The 19,400-nt window shown below is 38.9% G+C and overlaps 2 protein-coding genes across 3 annotated transcripts in view; one reads left to right on the forward strand and one right to left on the reverse strand.

The window, feature by feature from the left end:
* Positions 1–685: 685 nt before the first annotated feature.
* Ptpn4 (protein tyrosine phosphatase non-receptor type 4) overlaps positions 686–19,400 on the reverse strand; it is a 149,824-nt gene continuing 131,109 nt past the window's right edge. For both annotated transcript variants that reach the window (XM_051147265.1, XM_051147264.1), the window contains exons 24-27: positions 16,924–17,052; positions 12,909–13,057; positions 6,464–6,599; positions 686–1,619 (exon numbers count right to left, since the gene is read on the reverse strand). In XM_051147265.1, coding sequence (XP_051003222.1) covers positions 1,536–1,619; positions 6,464–6,599; positions 12,909–13,057; positions 16,924–17,052 — 498 coding nt within the window. In that variant the 3' untranslated portion in view covers positions 686–1,535. The remainder of the gene's footprint in view (positions 1,620–6,463; positions 6,600–12,908; positions 13,058–16,923; positions 17,053–19,400) is intronic.
* LOC127190329 (60S ribosomal protein L21-like) lies at positions 1,784–2,340 on the forward strand. The gene has a single exon (XM_051147266.1). It carries the CDS (start codon positions 1,817–1,819, stop codon positions 2,297–2,299), a length of 483 nt encoding a protein of 160 aa, XP_051003223.1. The 5' UTR covers positions 1,784–1,816; the 3' UTR covers positions 2,300–2,340.

The following is a 19,400-nucleotide window of genomic DNA, read 5'->3' on the forward strand; positions in this document are numbered from 1 at the left end:
ATTCTGAATATGTGAAATGATGATTTAGATTTTACTGAAGATTTATAAACATATGTCATCTCCCTAACTAAATATCATTTCAAAATATCCATCACTGGAACCTACGTTTTATCAAGACTACAGAAATAATATGAAACCACTAGCAAATGTGTCTATTTTAGACATACTGATATAAAATAACATTTGAATAGGTGAGCAAATGCTCATATTATATTCGGCAATTTTAAAGATCTGTCTCCATAGATTTACACACCTGTAATGCATATAATTTAATAGGCATCTATAAGCCAGATAATGTGATTGTATAAAAATGACAAGAAAATGACATTTTACTATTATGGGGGTCACATTTAGAAAAAGTCAATGGTAATTAATTCCTTGACTAAAGAATCCCAATGAAAAGAGTGTCAATATTCTTATTTCTAATGTACATGTTAAACATCACTTTTTAAGTTAGGGATAAAGGAAATATGAAATTGAAGAATAGGCCCTCTTTTTAAGGTAAGCTGCTGACCTATAACCCCTGTCCCTCTGTAAAGGAATGCACAGATTGTGAACAATTCCATAGCAGCAGATGCACTCTCATCAGAATAGACATCCTGGCTTTTATGGCAAAGTATAAGCAAGCACTAAGTAAGAAAGAGAATTTCCTTACCCTTCTGTCTGTATAACTCTCAACATAAGCTGTTGTTTTTTTCTTTACATTGTGAACTTATTAAAAATTCATAAAACTATAAGAATGTACAGTATACATACATACCTCCTATGGGGTCGAACGAGTGCCTTTTCATTATACAAAGATATCTCAAGGCACTTAAGGGGTTAAGACACAATGCATGCATTCCTTTACATAAAGAATGTGAAATCACATGATTTGGAATAAGCCAACCTTATGATAAATATAAGTTACATTATTAAATCCAAGAAAATCTGTAGATTCATAGTTATAATTTCTATAAGATGCTGGTAAATGGACACTGTGCAGCATTTCCTGGAAACAGCGAGTTCCATTTCTCTTCTCAACAGCAGGTCCCTACTAGGACGTCAGGAAGACGTGCTGCATCCACAGGCAGTGTACTGGCTAATGTTGAGAATGGTATTGCTAACATTTGAAAAATAAAATCTGGGAATCAGGACAGTAAGTACATGAAACACTGGAAAAGGCCAGAGCAGACTCCTCATGTTTACTCCTTTTTGTTTTCAAGGTACAGGTGTATAATAGAGATGAGAATTCTGAGCCTTGTCTGTGGCAATTCTACCAGAGGGGACTGCACGGCACTGCCTCAAAATTCCATAACCCTGAACATATTCAGTTTCCACCATTTGTTCAGAGCAAAGGACAAAATAGTCAAACATCTGAGTTATAGGTTTTGAGTGACTTTTTAAAACGTAAAGTGCAATAGTGCTGAAGTTTTTGAAGTTTTTCTGAGTTCTTCACTTTTTTGTGTGAGAGGCCATTTCCTGCAAGCAGTATTATGGCACAGTGAATGTAATAAAAATCAGTTTCCCAATACTCTGCCAACCTTTTTGTTTTCTCATTTGTTTGATGTTGTTAAGGGTTTAACAAAGCCTTCTTCATAAACTTTCAATATAGCTTCACATACAAATCTGTATTGACTCTGAAAAACACAAATAGGAAAAACAGAATCACTAGGAAATCCAGAGAACCAAAACCCAACATCTCACTTGTTTTCCTGATTAAGAAACTGAAAAGTAAGATAGCACAGAGATACAAATTTTTTACCAACGGGCAGAAAGTTAAAAATAGAACAAAACGCTTTTGGCCGCAGCAGCCATCTTGCAGTAACTCGCCAAAATGACAAACACAAAGGGAAAGAGGAGGGGCACGCGCTACATGTTCTCCAGGCCTTTTAGGAAGCATGGAGTTGTTCCTTTGGCCACGTACATGCGAATCTACAAGAAGGGTGATATTGTAGACATCAAGGGAATGGGCGCTGTTCAAAAAGGAATGCCCCATAAGTGTTACCACGGCAAAACCGGGAGAATCTACAACGTCACCCAGCACGCTGTGGGCATCATTGTGAACAAGCAGGTTAAGGGCAAGATTCTCGCCAAGAGGGTCAACGTGCGCATCGAGCACATCAAGCACTCGAAGAGCAGGGACAGCTTCCTGAAGCGCGTGAAGGAGAATGACCAGAAGAAGAAGGAGGCCAAGGAGAAGGGCACCTGGGTTCAGCTGAAGCATCAGCCTGCACCACCCAGAGAAGCGCACTTCGTGAGGACTAACGGGAAGGAGCCTGAGCTGCTGGAGCCCGTTCTCTATGAATTCATGGCCTAATGTGCAAAAGGAAATAAAGGGCCTGGACTGTAAACTGTTTTTCTTAAAAAAAAAAAAAAAAAAAAAAAAAAAAAAGAACAAAACACCTCACATAATATTTTGCTGAAAATACTCAAGACAATGCTGGTAGGAATGTTAAAATACTGACTGAAACTATACAGAGAAATTTAAAAGAACCTAATAAAATGGCATTATTTTACCTTTGGAGCAATCCATCTCACTTCCAAGAAATTTAATTCAAAAGATAAACTAAAAGAGAAACTGAAAATATATATTCACTTTTTTATAATAAAAAAGTGGAAGCCATTTACTTAAATTGACATCAATTTGCTATGCAGATAAGGTTGGCCTTAAACTCAGAGATCCTCCTGTCTCTGAGTGCTAAGATCAAAGACATGTGCATCATGATAAGTGTCAGAACATTCTGCTAAGTGAAAACAAGCAAGGTGTTTCAGGTAGAGTGGCTTACACATACACTAACACTTGGAAGACTGAAGCAACAGGTCTGTAAGTTCAAGACCAGCATAAGCAACATAATGGATACCAGACCAGCCTGTTTCAAGAAGACAAAATAAAACAACAACAACAATTATCCGCCTCCCCACCAAAAGGCAAGGAAGGTTTGGGGAGATGGCTCAGTATGTGAGAGTACTTGCTGAACAATCCTGAGAACTTGGATTCATAGCTTTATCATCCATGTCAAAACAACAAAACAGAAAAAGAAAAAAAAAAACCTAGGCATGTCTGGGTGTGCTGTAAACCCAACGGTATGTCAGGGCAGAGCGATCGATTTAGTGGCTGCCAGCTCAGTTCCAGGTATATTAAGAGACACTTTCTCAAGAGAATCAGGGCTGAAGAGATGGCTCAGAAGTTAAGAACACTGTCTGTTTTTCCAAAGGTCCTGAGTTCAATTCCCATCAACCACATGGTGGGTCACAATCATCTATAATGAGATCTGGTGACCTCTTCTGGTGTGCAGGTGTACATGCAGGCAAAACACTGTATACTGAATCAATCAATCAATCAATCAATCAATCTTAAAAAGAAAAAAAAAAAAAAAAGAGAGAGAGAGAGACAAGTCGAGTGCCATAGGACACCTATACCCTCCTCTGGCCTCCACACACATACTTGCACATTTAACCTCTGTCTTTGTCTCTCTGTGTCACATAAAAAATTTAAAAGGTGGGGGATAAAAAGTATTTATAACATTTATGAAAGGAGAAGTATGAATGAATATTTACAATTTACTGTTAAAACATCATCATCATCATCATCATTATTATTTAAGATTTAGCATGCACACCTGCATGCCAGATGGTTGTGAGCCACCACGTGGGTGCTGGGAATTGAACTCAGGACCTCTGGGAGAGCAGACAGTGCTCTTAACCACCGAGCTATTTCTCCATCCCTGTTAAACTTTTCTTGAAAAGAAGACTATGATGAATCTTTAAAGTATTTTCATGAAAGGATAGAGGGGAAAAGGAGCAGAGAAGAACAAAGATCAGACTCCGTCAAATAAACTCTTCTTCAAATAATAATGACCATTTACTTTTTCCTCCCTGTGCATTGTTGTTATGTCCATGTGAGGGTGTGGTACCCCCAGGAACTGGAGCTACAGACCGCTGCGAGTGCCTTGTGGGTGCTGGGAATTGAGTCTGGGTTCTCTAGAAGAGCAGCTAGTGCTCTTTAACCACCGAGCCATCTCCCCAGCACCCATCCTTCTTCTTTTATAGATTTAATATAAAACTGACAATATCCTAAAACAAATCAACACACATATATCAAGCTGATGATATAACCAAACTGATAGTTATTTGCCGAAATTTTAAGACAGTTATTGACTATGTTTTGTGTCACTTTCAAAGCTCAAAGAGAACTGTGGGAAAGAAAGAACTCCTCATAATTATATTGTGTATGCAATGTCAGCAGTGTCATTTTGAAACTATGATAGGCAATGTGAGATAACACAGAAGATGACTTTTAATATTCTTAGTTTTACTGCTGTCCTAGAGAACATGTGCTCCTGTTAAACAGGAAAAGAGAAAAAGGCAGATCAAGTAAAAAGCACCATGTCCCAGTTCACATTACCTCCTAAGTGTATGTCCTAGTCTCACAATTTAGAGATACTTCCTACCAATAACAATACTCCATCCCCAGAGGATTTAAAATAATAGGACCAAGAATTATTAAAGAAATTATTGTTTCTAAATCTGGGGCATAAAATACAAAGCTGGGCTTAGCAACATTTTTTGCTAGCAAGGAAGTTAAAGTTATTATGGTCCTAGGAAAAGGACTTACGAATTGAGGTTCCTGTTGGCCAAAATATAGGATAAATTAGTTACTAGAAGAGGTCGAAAACACATAAAATGTGTTTAGATTCACATTTTTCTTCCCTTTCAAGACAGGATCTGACTATGCAGCAGCTCCAGTTGTCCTTGAACTTACTATGTAGACCAAGCTGTACTCAAACTTACAGAGACCTGCCTGCCCCTGCCTCCCAGTGCTGGGACTAAAGGTGTGTACCACCACCGCCTGGCAAATAAGTAGATTGTTTGTTTTGTTTTTGAGACAGAGTTTCTCTGTGTTAACAGCTCTGTAAGACCAGGCTAGCCTTGAACTCACAAACATCAGCCAGCCTGTCTCCCTGAGTGCTAGAATTAAAGACATGAACCACCATGTCTGGCTGCTTCACAATTTTTTAAAAGATTTATTTACTTATTATTATGTATACGGTGCAGGCCAGAGGAGGGCATCAGATCACATTATAGATGGTTGTGAGCCACCATGTGGTTGCTGGGAATTGAACTCAGGACCTTTGGAAAAACAGACAGTGCTCTTAACCTCTGAGCCATCTCTCCAGCCCCCTGATTAACAATTTTTAAATTGTATCAAATCAAACAAAAGTCAGTGGTTGACACTGGAGAACGCTGCACTGTCACTGCAGTAGTTCAGTGACAAAGCACTTGTGTAGCATGTGTGAGGCCCAGCCACTGTAAAACACACTAAAAAATACAACAGCACTTGTAAATCAGGGGAAAGAATCAAACGTTTATCTTTAAAGAATCATTCTAGGAGTTGGAGAAATGGCGCACTAGTTAAGAGCACTAGCTATTTTCCCAGAAGATCTGGGTTTGAGTCCCAGCACCCACACAGTGGCTGATAGCCATCTCTAACCCCAGTTCCAGGAAATCTGAAACTGAAACCCTCTTCTGGTCTCCAAGGGTACCTGGCATATACAGGATGCACATATACATGCAGGTGAAATATTCATAAACAGAAAATGAAAATAAATAAATCTTTTAAAAACCATTCTAGTTAATAAATGAAGTGTCGTGGCCCACTGTGGATGATGCCATTTCTAGGCAATGTAACAATGGTGGTTGAATATGGATTTGGGAGCAATGAAGTAAACGGTGAAATCAAACAAACTAACAATGTTATCACTCTATGAAACTTGATGAATAACAGAGGTACTAATCACCCAAAGATGCTAACATCACAAAAAGAAACATAATCAAACATCATGTGCTTCTTGAGGAAAACATTTCTACCCGAACTGCTCCAGCCTACTAATCCATCTGTCACTTTGAGGAAATACAGAGAGCTCTATTGAGGATATAAAAGAAACCAACTGAGACTGGGAAATGATACAGTCCAAGTAACATCGTTTGCTCATTAAATGAACTGAAAAACCAAAACAAAAGACAAGAAGTGCAGAAAGAAGTTTGTTTGTTTGATTGGTTTTGTTGTTGTTGTTTTTTGCGGGGCAGTTGTTTCTGTTTTCTCAAGACAGAGTTTCTCTGTATAGCCTTGGCTGTCCTGGACTTATTTTGTAGACCAGGCTGGCCTCTAACTCACAGCTATCCACCTGCCTCTGCCTCTCTGAGTGTTGGGATTAAAGGCGTGCACCACCACCACCACCACCACGTTAGAGGTAGGCTTGATGGCAGACGCTTGTCAGGAGGATGAGACAGGAGGTTGTGGAGTTGAAGCTCAGGCTGTGCTACATAGTGAGTTCTAAGTCAGCCTGGACTACATAGTAGGACCCTGTCATATCTATGTTATGTTTGTCTGGTGCAAGAAAAAAAAAGATATAGAATACAGATTAATAACAAGTTCCACTATGTTTAGGAGACACGTGTACATATGACGTATAATGCTTACAGGTGTTTGGATCATCATGGCTCTTTGATCTCTCATTGTTCTTACAATGTCTAGTGGATAAACTGGCTGATTGCATTCAATGAGACACATGGCAGTTTCCATAGTAATAAGAACCCCAGTCCTTCCAATTCCAGCACTGAAAAAAGACAGACATGTGCAAAGTCTTAGAGGTACAATTGTTAAATTTGTGGCCTTTCTGTGGAAATATCAAAGTATTAAATCACGATAAAGAATAACAATTTAAGATTTTATTTTATAAAACTAGCAAGTCAACTGTTTAATATTTCAAATCCATTTTAAAATGCAAAGTAGCATATATCAAATAATAAATCATTAACAAATATACAAAAGATAATTGTGTTTTTATACTTTATGTAAGTTAGTATTTTAATCAAAATTAATTTATATCAAGCTTACATTGGGATACTTTAAAAAAAAAAAAAAAACCAAAAAGCCTCCTGGAACTATATATATAACCTAGAAACATGACTATAGTAGCTACTAAAGATTTCTATAATTTAAAGAAGCCACAGTCTTACCTTCTTGACATGTACATATTTTTAATAATATTTTTATTTGATGTGATGAGTATGTAAATGTACCATATTCATGTGCCTGTAGAGGCCAGAAGAACATGACATCCTCAGCAATGGGAGTTGCAGACCACCATGTGAGTACTGGGTACTGAACCCTGGTCCTCTGTATGAGAAACAAGTACTCCTAACCACTGGGCCAGCACTTCTCTAGCCAACACTGGCTTCTTAATTTTTTTTTTTTTTTTAGTTAGCATACAAAATGATTTCATGACATTTTCATGCATAACATGGTACCTTTGCTCATATCTATCCCCCTTCTACTTGTTTCTCCCCACCATTAGTCCCCCTTTTGCTTTCATGTCACATGTAGATATTTAAATATTTAAATCTAGATACTCTATGAGAGAAAACATGGAACATTTTTCTCTTTCCCATAATTCTCTCTCTTCCCTTCTCTGTGTAGCCTTGGCTGTCCTAGACTCATTCTGTAGACCAAGCTGGCCTCAAACTCACAAGACCCACCTGCCCCTGCCTCCCACAGTGCTGGGATTAAAGCTGTGTGCCACCATGCTGCTGTCCCCTTCTTATGTGCATTAACCTCTGCACCCCTCCCTCTGCCCCCAGTAAATATCAGGGGAAAAAAAAAAAAAGTCTTTCTGAACCTGGCTGACTTTAATTAATATGATGATCTACAATTCAACCAACCTTCTTACAAGGGATATATAAAAATTTCATTCTTCTTTACTAAATTCCTTGTACATATGTACTATTCATCCATTCACCTGTTGTTGGGCATCTAGGCTGGTTCCTTATCTGGGCTATTGTACACAATGTAGCAATAAATACAGACATGTAAGCATCTCTGTGATATATTAACCTGGCATCAGTGCTTCAAGTGTATACTGAACTGTGGTATAGCTGGGCCATAGGGTAGTTCAGTATTCAAGGAGCCTACATACTGATTTCCATGGAGACTGGAGCAATTCAGTCTCAACAACAGTGAATATGGGCTCCTCTTTCTCCACATCCCCACTATCATTTATTTTCTTGAGGATGGCCATTCTGAGTGGAATGAGATGGAATGTCAAACAAGTATTAATTTTTATTTCTCTGGTGGCTAAGAGATGTTAAACATTCTTTTCAGACATTCCTGGTTATTTCTATTTTCTTTTCTTTTTTCTTTTTTTCCTGAAACAGGGTTTCTCTGTGTAGCCTTGGCTGTCCTGAAACTCATTCTGTAGACCTAGCTGGCCTTGAACTCACAGCAATCCACCTGCCTCTGCCTCCTGAGTTCTGGAATTAAAGGAGTGCACCACCATGCCCAGCTTTATATTTCTTCTTTTGAGAACTGCTATTTCAACTTATTTGACCATTAACTGAGTGGATATTTTGTTTTTGTTCTTTCTAGATACTAATCCTGTCAGATTAGTTGGCAAACAGCCTCTCTTCACTCGCTGATTTCCTTGGTTCATCTCCCTGTCTGTTTTATACCAGTATCCTTGTATGTTTACACCAATATCTCACTATAGTAAAATTTGAGATGAAGTATTATGATATTCTCTGCCCATCAAGTTTTTTTCTTTGTTTGTTTTAGATATTTGGGATCATTTGTGCTTTCATGTGAATTTTAGGACTATTTGTTCAAGTTCTGTGGAAAATGTCACTAGGATTTAGACAAGTATTATGTTTAGCCTGTAGGTTACTTTTAGTAACCACAGTCATTTTTACAATTATTCTGGCAGCATATGAATATAGGAAGTCTGTTCAGCTTTCAGTGTCTTCAATTACTTTCATTATTATTTTAAAGTTTTTATTGTAGAGATCTTTAATGGCCTTAATTATGTTTACTCCTAGGTACTGTAGAGGAATTTTAATTCAGCAATATGGCTACTCTGGATGGAATACAGACATGCCTTTAATCCCAGAAAACAGAGGCAAGCAACTCTCTGAGTTCAAAGCTAGCCTGGTATAGCGTAAGTTTCAGGTAAAGAAAAGCTTGGGTCCAGGTGTGGTGGTACAAGCCTTTAATCCCAGCACTTAGGAGACAGAGGCACGCAGATCTCTGAGTTCTAGACAGTACTGTTCAGTCAGTTCAGTTGGGTCAGTGGGTTGAGAGGCACTGCGGTGCAGTTGAGTTCATTGCAGTTTAGTTGGTGGAACTCAGAAGCAGTTTTATCAGGACAGTTGTACAGAGACCGGTTGCAGAGAAAGAACAAGCTAGACACAGGTGAAGAAAGAACGAACCAGAGAATGAGAAGGAACCAGAAGATCAGAACAGGTTGCAAAAGTTAATTTGAAGCCAAGCAGAACAATTCAGTCAGAAGCTGAGAGAAGCCAGTTTGAATCAGTCAGCTAGGAGAATTGTTTGAGCCAGAACAGCTGAGTTGAATCAGCCAACAAGAGTTCAGAAAGAGCTAGAAAGGGTGAGCTAATTTCGTAGAGTAAGTCTCAAGAGGCTGAAAATATTCTAGGCCTAGATTAGATTGTACAGAAGCTAGAAGCTAACAGGACTAGGTCTAAGTTAGCAGATGGAAGCAGTAAGCTCATTTAATCCTCTCATGAAACTAACTCCTTCCTGTGCTCTCTTCACTGATCTATCTTTCCTACTCCCCTGTGTTTAGGATACCTTTAAGTATTATCTTTTGCAATGCTGACTTAGTGGCCATGAACTGTTTTAGTGCTGAAAAGTCCCTATTTCTGTTTATATTATAAGGTAGCTTTGTTAGATATAGCAGTTTTAACGGTTATTCACTTTCAGAACATGAAATATACTATTCCATGCCTTTCTGACTTTTAAATTTTCTGTTACAAGATTTGATGTGCTTCCCTCACCCCCAACAGTTTACTGTATCAATCTTGTCCTTTAGATTAAATTTATTTTGTGGTATGTGTTTAAGTGTTTTGTCTGCATTTAAGTGTGTGCATCACATGCATCCCTGGCCCAAGGAAATCAGAAAAGGGCATTGAAGCCCCTGGTACTACATTTATAGTTATGAGCTACAGTATGGGTGCTGGGAATCAAACCTGGGCTCTCTGTACCAGCAGTCAGTGTTTTTAACTGCAGAACCATCTCTCCAGTCTCTATGCTTGCTGTTATAAGCTGATGTTTTTCTCCTATGGTTTTTGTTCTGCTTGAAAAAGGGACTTACTATGTAGTACTGGCTGGCCTTAAAATACAAAGATTCTACTGCCTTTGTATTGAGGTTATGCTCTACTATGCCTACAGTTTTTAATATTCCTATTTGTTATATACTCCTGGCATGTTGAGTACATTATACCATGGAGAAGTTCTTTTCTGGTCATGTAGTTTGGGGTTCTAAATACATCTTGGATTTAGATGTTCACTTTTCCCCTAGATTTGGGAAACTGCTATAATTTCATTGAGTAGGTTTTCTAGATCAGTAGCTTTTATATGTTGACTCATTCTATACTGCACAGACCCCGAGGTTCTGACTCTGGTCACATCCTACAGTTTTTGAAAGCTGTGGCCGTGCCCTTTGTTTCTAACCCCGTTTGTATAGTGCTCTTTAACCTTGTCCACATCCTGACACACTTTTGTTGTTGCTGCTTGGTCTAGTCTACTAGTGATGCTTTCTATGTTCCATATTTTATTAAAAATTTGCTCTACCAAGGTTTTCATTTCCAACATTTCTACTTTCATGTGCAAACTAACTTTTCTATCCACTTTGCTTACTTTCGTCCTAATGTTGCCAGATTTCTTTCCAAGTCCCAATGAAGTCCTTAGTTCACTCATCTGCTTATTTGTATTTTCCTTGAAGTCACTAATTATTTTTACAGGAAAATGTTTGAATTCACTCAACATTTTATATGTCTTAGTATCGCTGAATTTACTAGTCGAAGAGTATTTCGGTGTCCTAATTTGTGCTTCTGTTGTGGACTTTTCTTCCAGTTTCATTTAGGAATCTTCCTAGTGAGTAGCCTACTGTTACAGACTAAATCCCCAATACCACTCAGGGAGACAAAAACAAATTGATAACATCACACCAAATGTAATGGAGAAATACAGTTAAAATTGATCAAAGTTCATAATATACTTTTAATGAGCAAAGAAGAGAAACAGGTAAAACTAATGCAAAGCGTGCTGTTGAATTAAAAATCATTTAGAGCAAAGGTGAAAATAGTAATTGATGAGATAAAGAAAGAATACAAGAAAGGAGAGAAAACAGACACAAGAAAAAATATTAAGTAAAAGGAAAAAGAAGAGTAGAGACAAGTTATAAAAGGGAGGAGGAACCCCTCATTTGGGAAAAATGTGAGAGCTGGCCCTAGTAGCATGGGCACAAGAGAGCCAGAGGGCTGACCAACTCAGCTAACCACTGAGGCCCAGATCCAGGGCTTTTGAGTTGGCCCACCCCAACATCTACCCCATCTATGAGCTGATGGGAGTTGTAGGAAGGGCCAGGCCCTACAGAATCAAGGCTACAGGATCTCCATGACACAGGCCAACAAAAGAATATCGGAGAGGAGTCCAGTATTGATGGTGTAGCAGAAGCCAGAGGCCCCAAACCAGACCAATGACTCATTGCAATAAACACTTGTAAATAAAGCTGTTTGGGGGAAAAGGGCGTATTGTGTGACACACTGTGAGACTTTGTAGCTTCCTTGGCAAGATGTTTTTTGGTTCTGTTTTTGGGGGTGGTTAAGCACAGAGGGTGGCTATAAGAGGGATGGGGGAACAGGATGAGTGGAATTGGGATGCATGACGTGAACATCTCTCTCTCTCCCTCTCTCTCTCCCTCTCTCCCTCCCTCCTTCTCTCTCTCTCTCTCTCTCTCTCTCTCTCTCTCTTTCTCTCTCTCTCTCTCTCTCTCTCACACACACACACACACACACACATCAATAAGAAGCATAAAAAAAGGGATAAGAAAAAAAGGAGAGTAAAAACAAGAAAAGGTCAGGCGTGGTAGCTGATGCCTGTAATCACAGCACTTGGGAGGCAGAGGCAGGTGAATCACTGTGTGTTCAAGGCCAGCCTGGTCTACAAAGGGTCCAAGACAGCCAAGGCTACACAGAGAAACTCTGTCTCAAAAAACAAAACAATAAAAAATAAAAGTAAAAACAAGAAAAGAAAAAGCCCCTGAAAGATAAACATATTTACAATAGGAGTATAGCCCCAGGTTGGAGCCAGGCATGTTGGCGCACGCCTTTAAACCCAGCACTAGGGACGCAGAGGCAGGAGGATCTCTGTGAATTCAAGGCCAGCTTGGTTTATAAAGTGAGTCCAGGATAGCCACGGCTACACAGAGGAACCCTGTTTTGAAAAAACAAAACGACAAAACAAAAAAACTCAAACCATTTTGCATTGCATAAGACCTTTTCTCAAACATGTTAAAATAAGAAAAGAAAACAGTAAGATAAAGTTAAAATGCCACTGAAAGTATAGTAGGGAAAAATCCAGAGGAAACCCAAGGGTAAAAAGAAGGATGACATTTTGGATCTAATGCTCTTCATACTGGCTAAGCTTCAGAGGCCTACAGGGCTGTCTTCACTTTATTAGCTCCCCTTGTCTGTGCACTAGGAACCTCTGCTGGCCACTTAGTCTTGCAATCCAAAACTGAAAAATACAGTCCTGCTTTTATAAATTATCCAGTTTTTAGTATCTTGTTATAGCAATACAAACATGGAGATAAGGCTAGAATTTCATCATATCTACTATGTAATCAATTATAAGACACATTCCAATTTAAGAGATATTAAAATCAGAAAAGAATCAGAAAAATAGATATTGTTTTTATCCCTTTCCATAGTTTCTGATATTGTTATATTAGAATTTTTCCTTTGTCCACCTTCTAACTACCACAGTATTAATCAGAACAAAAGGCCAAAATTCAGGATGAATTTCCCAAGCAGTCAATTATTCATTTTTTTAAGGATAGGAAATAAAATACCTGCAATGAACAACAATTGGCTCTTCCTTTCCAGCCCTCTTGTTTCGTACATGACAAACGAAATCCAGAAAGTCACTTGAATCATCAGGCACTCCATGGTCAGGCCAGGCTATGTACTGAATCTGGGTGAGCGGCCGACTCTCATGTTTCTGTATGAAAATGAAAAGTTACACACTTTGACTCAGAAATAACCTTTAAAATATAAACATTCATGTCATTTTCATTTTAGCGAGAAAATACATCGCAGAAAGAGTTGTACGTACTTTTAAGCACTAGTGTTCCACCCCACCCTGACAGAGTGCCTTTGTGTAGCCTTGGCTGTGCTCTGACGCCCTCTGTACACCAAGCTGGCCTAAACTCCTAGAGATCTGCTTGCTTCTGCCTCCTGAGTGCTGGGACTAATGAGGTGTGTGCCACCACCTCCCACCTACACTGTTATACTTTTATAACTCAATTTTTGTATCTGTAAAGTATTTTGAATATGGCAATCAAATAAATAGGCAGAAATAAATTAAGGACAGAGAACGGCTTAAAAGATTACCTAATATTCCAGGTGAAAAAAGATGGTAAAGTAAAAACTTTTGTGTGAGTATGAACAAAAATTGAGACAAATTTTACATGACACAAATGAAATTACGGGGATTAGAGGGGGGAAAGCCCCAGAAGAGTGAAACAGCTCAGCAATTGTGGCCAAGAATGATTATCTAATCACATCCACGTAGTGGGACAGACTAGATTCCTCCAAGTGTCTTCTGACCTCCACAGATGCACCATGGCAGAAGCAGAAGCACTTGCACACACATAAATAAGTGTTATGAAAATTTTAAATAAAAGACTCCCAACTAGACATAGGTTTAAAATTAGGCCAGGCATGGTAGCACATGCGTTTAATCCCAGTACTTGGAAGGCCCAGGCAAGCGGATCTCTGAGAGTTCTCGAGAGCTCTCGGCCAGCCTGGTCTACAGAGCAAGTTCTAGGACAGCCAGGGCTACACAGAGACACCTTGTCTTGGAAAACAAAACAAAACAACAACAAAGTAAAAAATAAAAATTAGAAGTCATAAGAATGCCAAGTCAAATAAGGATTAATTCTACTTGGTGAGGGAGGGAGCAATGGTGGATATAATGAAAGTAAAAACCTTGGCCCAAATCCTCAAATCTTGATTCTGTCAGTTATGGCATTTACTATTTTAGAGCTTCCTTCTTTCTGTGAAAAATGAAATAACACTGACAGCTCCACACATCTTTAGGTTTCAAGGCTTTATGAAATGACTAAATCATATGAAACCAATTCATAGACTTTAGAACAGACAACTATCAAGCCAGGCGTGGTGGCGCACCCCTTTAATCCCAACACTCGGGAGGCAGAGGCAGGTGGACCTTTGTGAATTCAAGGCCAGCCTGGTGTACAAAGTGAGTCCAAGGTAGGCAAGGCTACACAGAGAAACCCTGTCTCAAAAAACCCCCACAAAAATAAATAAATAAATAAAAGTAAAATAAATAAAAAACAGATAACTATCATTTAACATTATTCAATCTGGGGATGGCAATTTTATAATAGAGATCATGAGTGAAAGGATCAGTATCAGCTCAGGACTCCCAAGACCAAATTCTTAGCAAAAAGGAGATTTACTTGTCCCAGAGTGATGGAGGGCAAAGAATAAGAGACAAAGACAGGAGATAGAGGATGAGGAAGAAGAGGAAGGAGTAGCTGTCCTGTGGGAGGGGGAAGAGGAGTGCATTGCTACAAGACTGTCTGGAGACAGACCAGGCCATAAGAAAGTGGCAGTTTATAAAGGGAAAATGGAAAACTCTGTGTTAGGATAAGGTGTTTAATTTTAATTGGGCATGTTAATTATGAGAGTCAAAGGGGGCTTTTGATTGCTGGACTTCAATACTTTGATAGCTGGACCTTGGTAGTCAGCCTCAGGATGAGGAAGTAGCCAAATAGGAAGTAGCTAGGTTTAGGGATGCAATCTAACAAGGCAGAGAGAATGAGAGCAAAGCCTGCCACAGACAAGTCTGCCATGCTCAGGCTGGCTAGAGTCTCTTCAATAAAAGTAAAAATTAATCAAGACTTGGGAGTGGTAGTTGTCTGTCCATTATTTATCAATATATGTGCAATTCTGTTTGGAGAAAATTTGTTTTGTCGATTATATTTGGTTCAAACTTTAAAAATTAATTTATCTTTGCATAGTTCTGAGGTATTCAGGGTACACAGCCTGGCTACATAGCTATAGTTAGACTCTTTTGTTTTGTTTTGTTTTAATTTTAATTTTAATTTTATTAATTTATTCAGATCACAACTTAATTGTTATCTCATCACTTGTATCCTCCCATTCCTCCCTCCCTCCCACTTTCACCCTATTCTCCTCCCCTAGGTCTAAGACTGAGGGGGACCTCTTCCCCCACTATATGGCCATAGGGTATCAAGTACAGTTAGACTCTTAAAAAGAAAAAGAACCGTGTTGAAGACAGAAATCATTATATGCACATACACATGCATGCACACCTACCTGCCTAACTCTTGGTTATCTATTTGGGAAAAAGATTAAAATCTTAATGGTTCAACTTACAGATTGGTATATTATAGTGTAAGCTAGACAGTATGTGACCAAATCCTTAATTTATCCTTATTGGAATACATTTTAACTTTCCCCATAACTTTGGCTTCATTCCATGCCAGACTTCCTTTCTACATGTTAGCACATCATCCGGCTCCTTCCCTACTGGTTGGAAGAGAGGCTCTACCTACCTCAGCTGTCATTAGCCATGCCACACCACCCTCGGAGGAGAGGTAATTCTCCCTTTCAAAGGTGTAACCACTGATGGAAAAAACCTGGTCCTTCACAGCTTGTGCTGCAGTTACTCCATTCCTTTGGCCACCTTTAAAATGGCAGGTGGTGTTACTAAGTGTGCAAGTGGAGCAAGTATTTAATTCTAGCACTTAGGAAGGAGAGGCAGCATGAGTTTCTGAACACCCAAGACTATATAGAGTTCCAGGCCAGCCCTATGTAGTAATAACCCATCTCAAAAACAAAAGGAACAATAACAATATGATGGGGAGCTGTCAGGGAAAGATTGAATTTCAGGCAGTGAATATGAGGCACACTGTCTCTAGAGCCTGCTTGGACTAGCAGCACGATGTCCTCTAAATGTATGTTCCAACTATGGTACCAAACCATTACTCATTAATCGTACCCACTTTTGGCTTTGGAAGTCAAGAGGAATGACTGTGGTAGAACTAAGAAGAGCTAGCAGCCAGAAAGCTGCAATCTATTTGCTGTCAAAAAGTCCTATGTCTTTTTCTTTCCTTGTATTGCCAAGATTGTGATGTTGCTCTTCTCTATTATTTGAAAAGAGTAAAACAACTTGGTATCTTTCAATAGCTTTACCTATTGCCTCCAACACACCCAAATACTTTCTTTACTAATACTAACTGCAGTTGAATTTTTTTTATAAGCAAATGTTATAAATAGGCAAACTCTTTTTTTTACTGATCACATTTACCACTAGAACTGGAACATACATTTATTATAATATTATTATAATATGGCAGAGTAATACTCATGAAATGTCAAGTGCCCTGTTAAAGCAAACAGCGGACACTTGCTTGTATGTGTGCATGTGTCTTTATGATGTGTGTGTGCACACGATGCATATGTGTAGGACATAAGAGTCACCAGCCATCCTCCTTTATTAACCTCTACATATTCCTCTGAGCCTGGCCCTTGTTCTCAGCTATGGTGGAACCCAGAAAGCTCAGGGTTCCTTCTGTCTCTGGTTTCTCAGAGCTGAGGTCACAGGCACTTCTAGATGTGTCCAACTTGTGATACAGGTGCTAGGATCTGAACTCTGGTCCTTATGATTGTGCCAGTGTTCTTAACTGCTGAGCCATCTTTCCAGCCACCAGTTGAGTAATCTTTATTTCCCAGTAATACTGCTCAGACTGAAAACATTTTCAGCTTTCAAAGTCTTTACAGCAGTCTTATGAACACATACTCTTGACTTCTTACCTCTTGGTTAAACAGTGTCATCTTCCTGAAGATATAGGCAGGGTTTCCTTCTTCAGAGTGGCAGGTGACTTGATAGCATCCATAGGATGAGCTTCCTGTGGGTTCTGGCCAATACTGGTGACATTTAACCTGATTATCAACAGATTGAATATATAAAATTATATACTTAGATGTAGGAATTTAAAATCTCCAACTTTCAAAATATTTTAATTTTTAAGAACTTTTCAAATTTACTGAAAATAGTTCTGATACACCTTTCACTTAGATCTTCTACCTACTAATAATTTTGTGTGTACATGTGTACATTGTATGAATGTGTCTGTGTGTGCACATATGAGTGTACATGTGCACGCATGTAGCACACTGGTCAATGGTGGGTGTCTTCCTTCACTCTACCTTGTTTTCTTGAGAAAAGGTCTGTCATTGTACTTGGCACTCATCAACTTGGCTAGGCTAGCAGGTTGGACAACGAGCGCGGAGATCTGCTTGTCTCTGCCCTGCCCCTCCAGCTCTAGGGTTTCAGAGACATGCCACCAGATCTAAACGTTACATGGGTGCTGGGATCTCAACTCAGGTCCCCATGCTTGCATGGCAAGCACTTTACTGACTGAACCCTCTTGCCTGGTCATTTTTCACTTTCATTTTAAAAACTCTTCATAATAAAAATAAACAATCTGTTTGGCTATATTCTGATTAGAGTTTACCACAGATATGTGTGCACATGTGTATGTGTGTAAACTATATAACCCCAGCCCTACTTCTATACAGCTGATCCATTTAAATGCGACTGCTTTTAGTACACTTCATAGAACTGTGTAACCATTACCTTAACCACTTTTAGAACATTTTCATTGTTAACCCTCACCCCCGAAAAAAACAAACCCTATACTCATTAGTAGTTGCTACGTATTCTATTCCATTCCACTCTTTTTCCCAAACCTGGACTTAGGTATCTATTAATGTTCCTGTATGTTTCATAAACGTCCAATCATACAATAATTTTTGCTGTTATTTGAATTTTTCACTTCTTTTATGTTCTCCAGGCTCACCCAAATTCTAGTATCAGTACTTTAGTTACTATTACCACCAAATATTCTTTGCTAACTTGAATATATTACATTTTATTTGGAATATGTGAATATCCATTTCCTGAGTAATGTGAATGCTTGGACATGTGTAGTAGATGTAAACGTGTTTTTTGTTTTGCTCCCACGTGTGGGTTATGAAACAGACTTGTGTGAGGGTGTGCGATGTTTGTCCGCCAGAAACAGGCTTGTGAGAGGGCACGTGACATTTATCTACTAGAACAAGAACTGCCTAATGTGGGGGCATGGTCTTTGCCAGTTGATAAACATCCTGGTACAGACTCTGAGAAGAGATAAATATGAGCCCAAAACCAAAGGCTTGGCTTTTAGCATTTCTATGTCTTCACACAGCTTGGAGGTGCATCGTTCCCAGACGCTCCTCGAGAGAAAAGCACCAGAAAACACTCTGATGTTCTGGGTCCAGTCGCTGTGGTTGTGATAGCTCTTGTTGAATTTCTAGTTTGATGTTTAACAGGTCTTCTGAAATCCTGACGATGAAGAATGGAATCGCCCCAAGGAACTAAGTCTAAAAAGGGTCTACTTCTCTTGTCCCTATTAATCTTTCTCTCCTATCTAAGGTAGGTGGGTTGGAAGGGAAGTAGAATCATTAAAGAAGGCCAAATAAAGTAGGTTTTTAAAAGATCAAAGCCTATAGTTGGCGCCCAAAGTGTGACAGAAGAGGGCTGCACTTCTTGCCAAGTAGGGGAGGAGGTAGTAGGAGATTCAGGATGGGATTCAGCCACAGGCAGAGGTGCAGGAGAGATGAAGAAGATCCAGCTGGAGCAAAAGAACTAAAAAGCAGATAACTTGGGGATTTTGAGAAAGATGGCGTCAGAATAACATAAAGGGTTAAAAACACACTTAAACTGCTCAAGACTGTGTTGTAAAGCTTTATAAACAAATATAAAAGAGTCTCAATTATTTGTGTGACAGCCAGGTTAAGAAATAAAGTAAGAGAAACAAACTCTGCTTTATGAAAATAACTACAATAGATATGTCTTCAATTCCTTGGGTATATAGAGTATTGAAATTTACGACTTAGAGAAATACTACTATATTTAACTTTTCTGAGAACTGTCACACTTTTCCAAAGTGACTGTACAGTTTACCAATTTTTAAAAATTTTATTTATTTTACATCCTGATTGTAGCTTCCTCTCTCGTCTCCCAGTTTACCAATTTGTAAGCAGTGCAACAAGGGTTGCATTTTTTCTACCCTATCACCAACATTTGTCATTATCTGCCTCCCTTTTATTCTAGTCAGTCTACTGTTAAATACTGTGGTATTTAACTGCAATTTTGATTTACATTTCCTTTCTGATATCCAGTAACTTTTGTGCTTAATAAACACTAATATATCATCTTAGAGACTTGTCTATTTAGATCCTTTGCC

The sequence above is a fragment of the Acomys russatus genome, chromosome 6 (assembly GCF_903995435.1).
Source record: "Acomys russatus chromosome 6, mAcoRus1.1, whole genome shotgun sequence".
In the NCBI taxonomy this organism is placed as follows: Eukaryota; Metazoa; Chordata; class Mammalia; order Rodentia; family Muridae; genus Acomys; species Acomys russatus.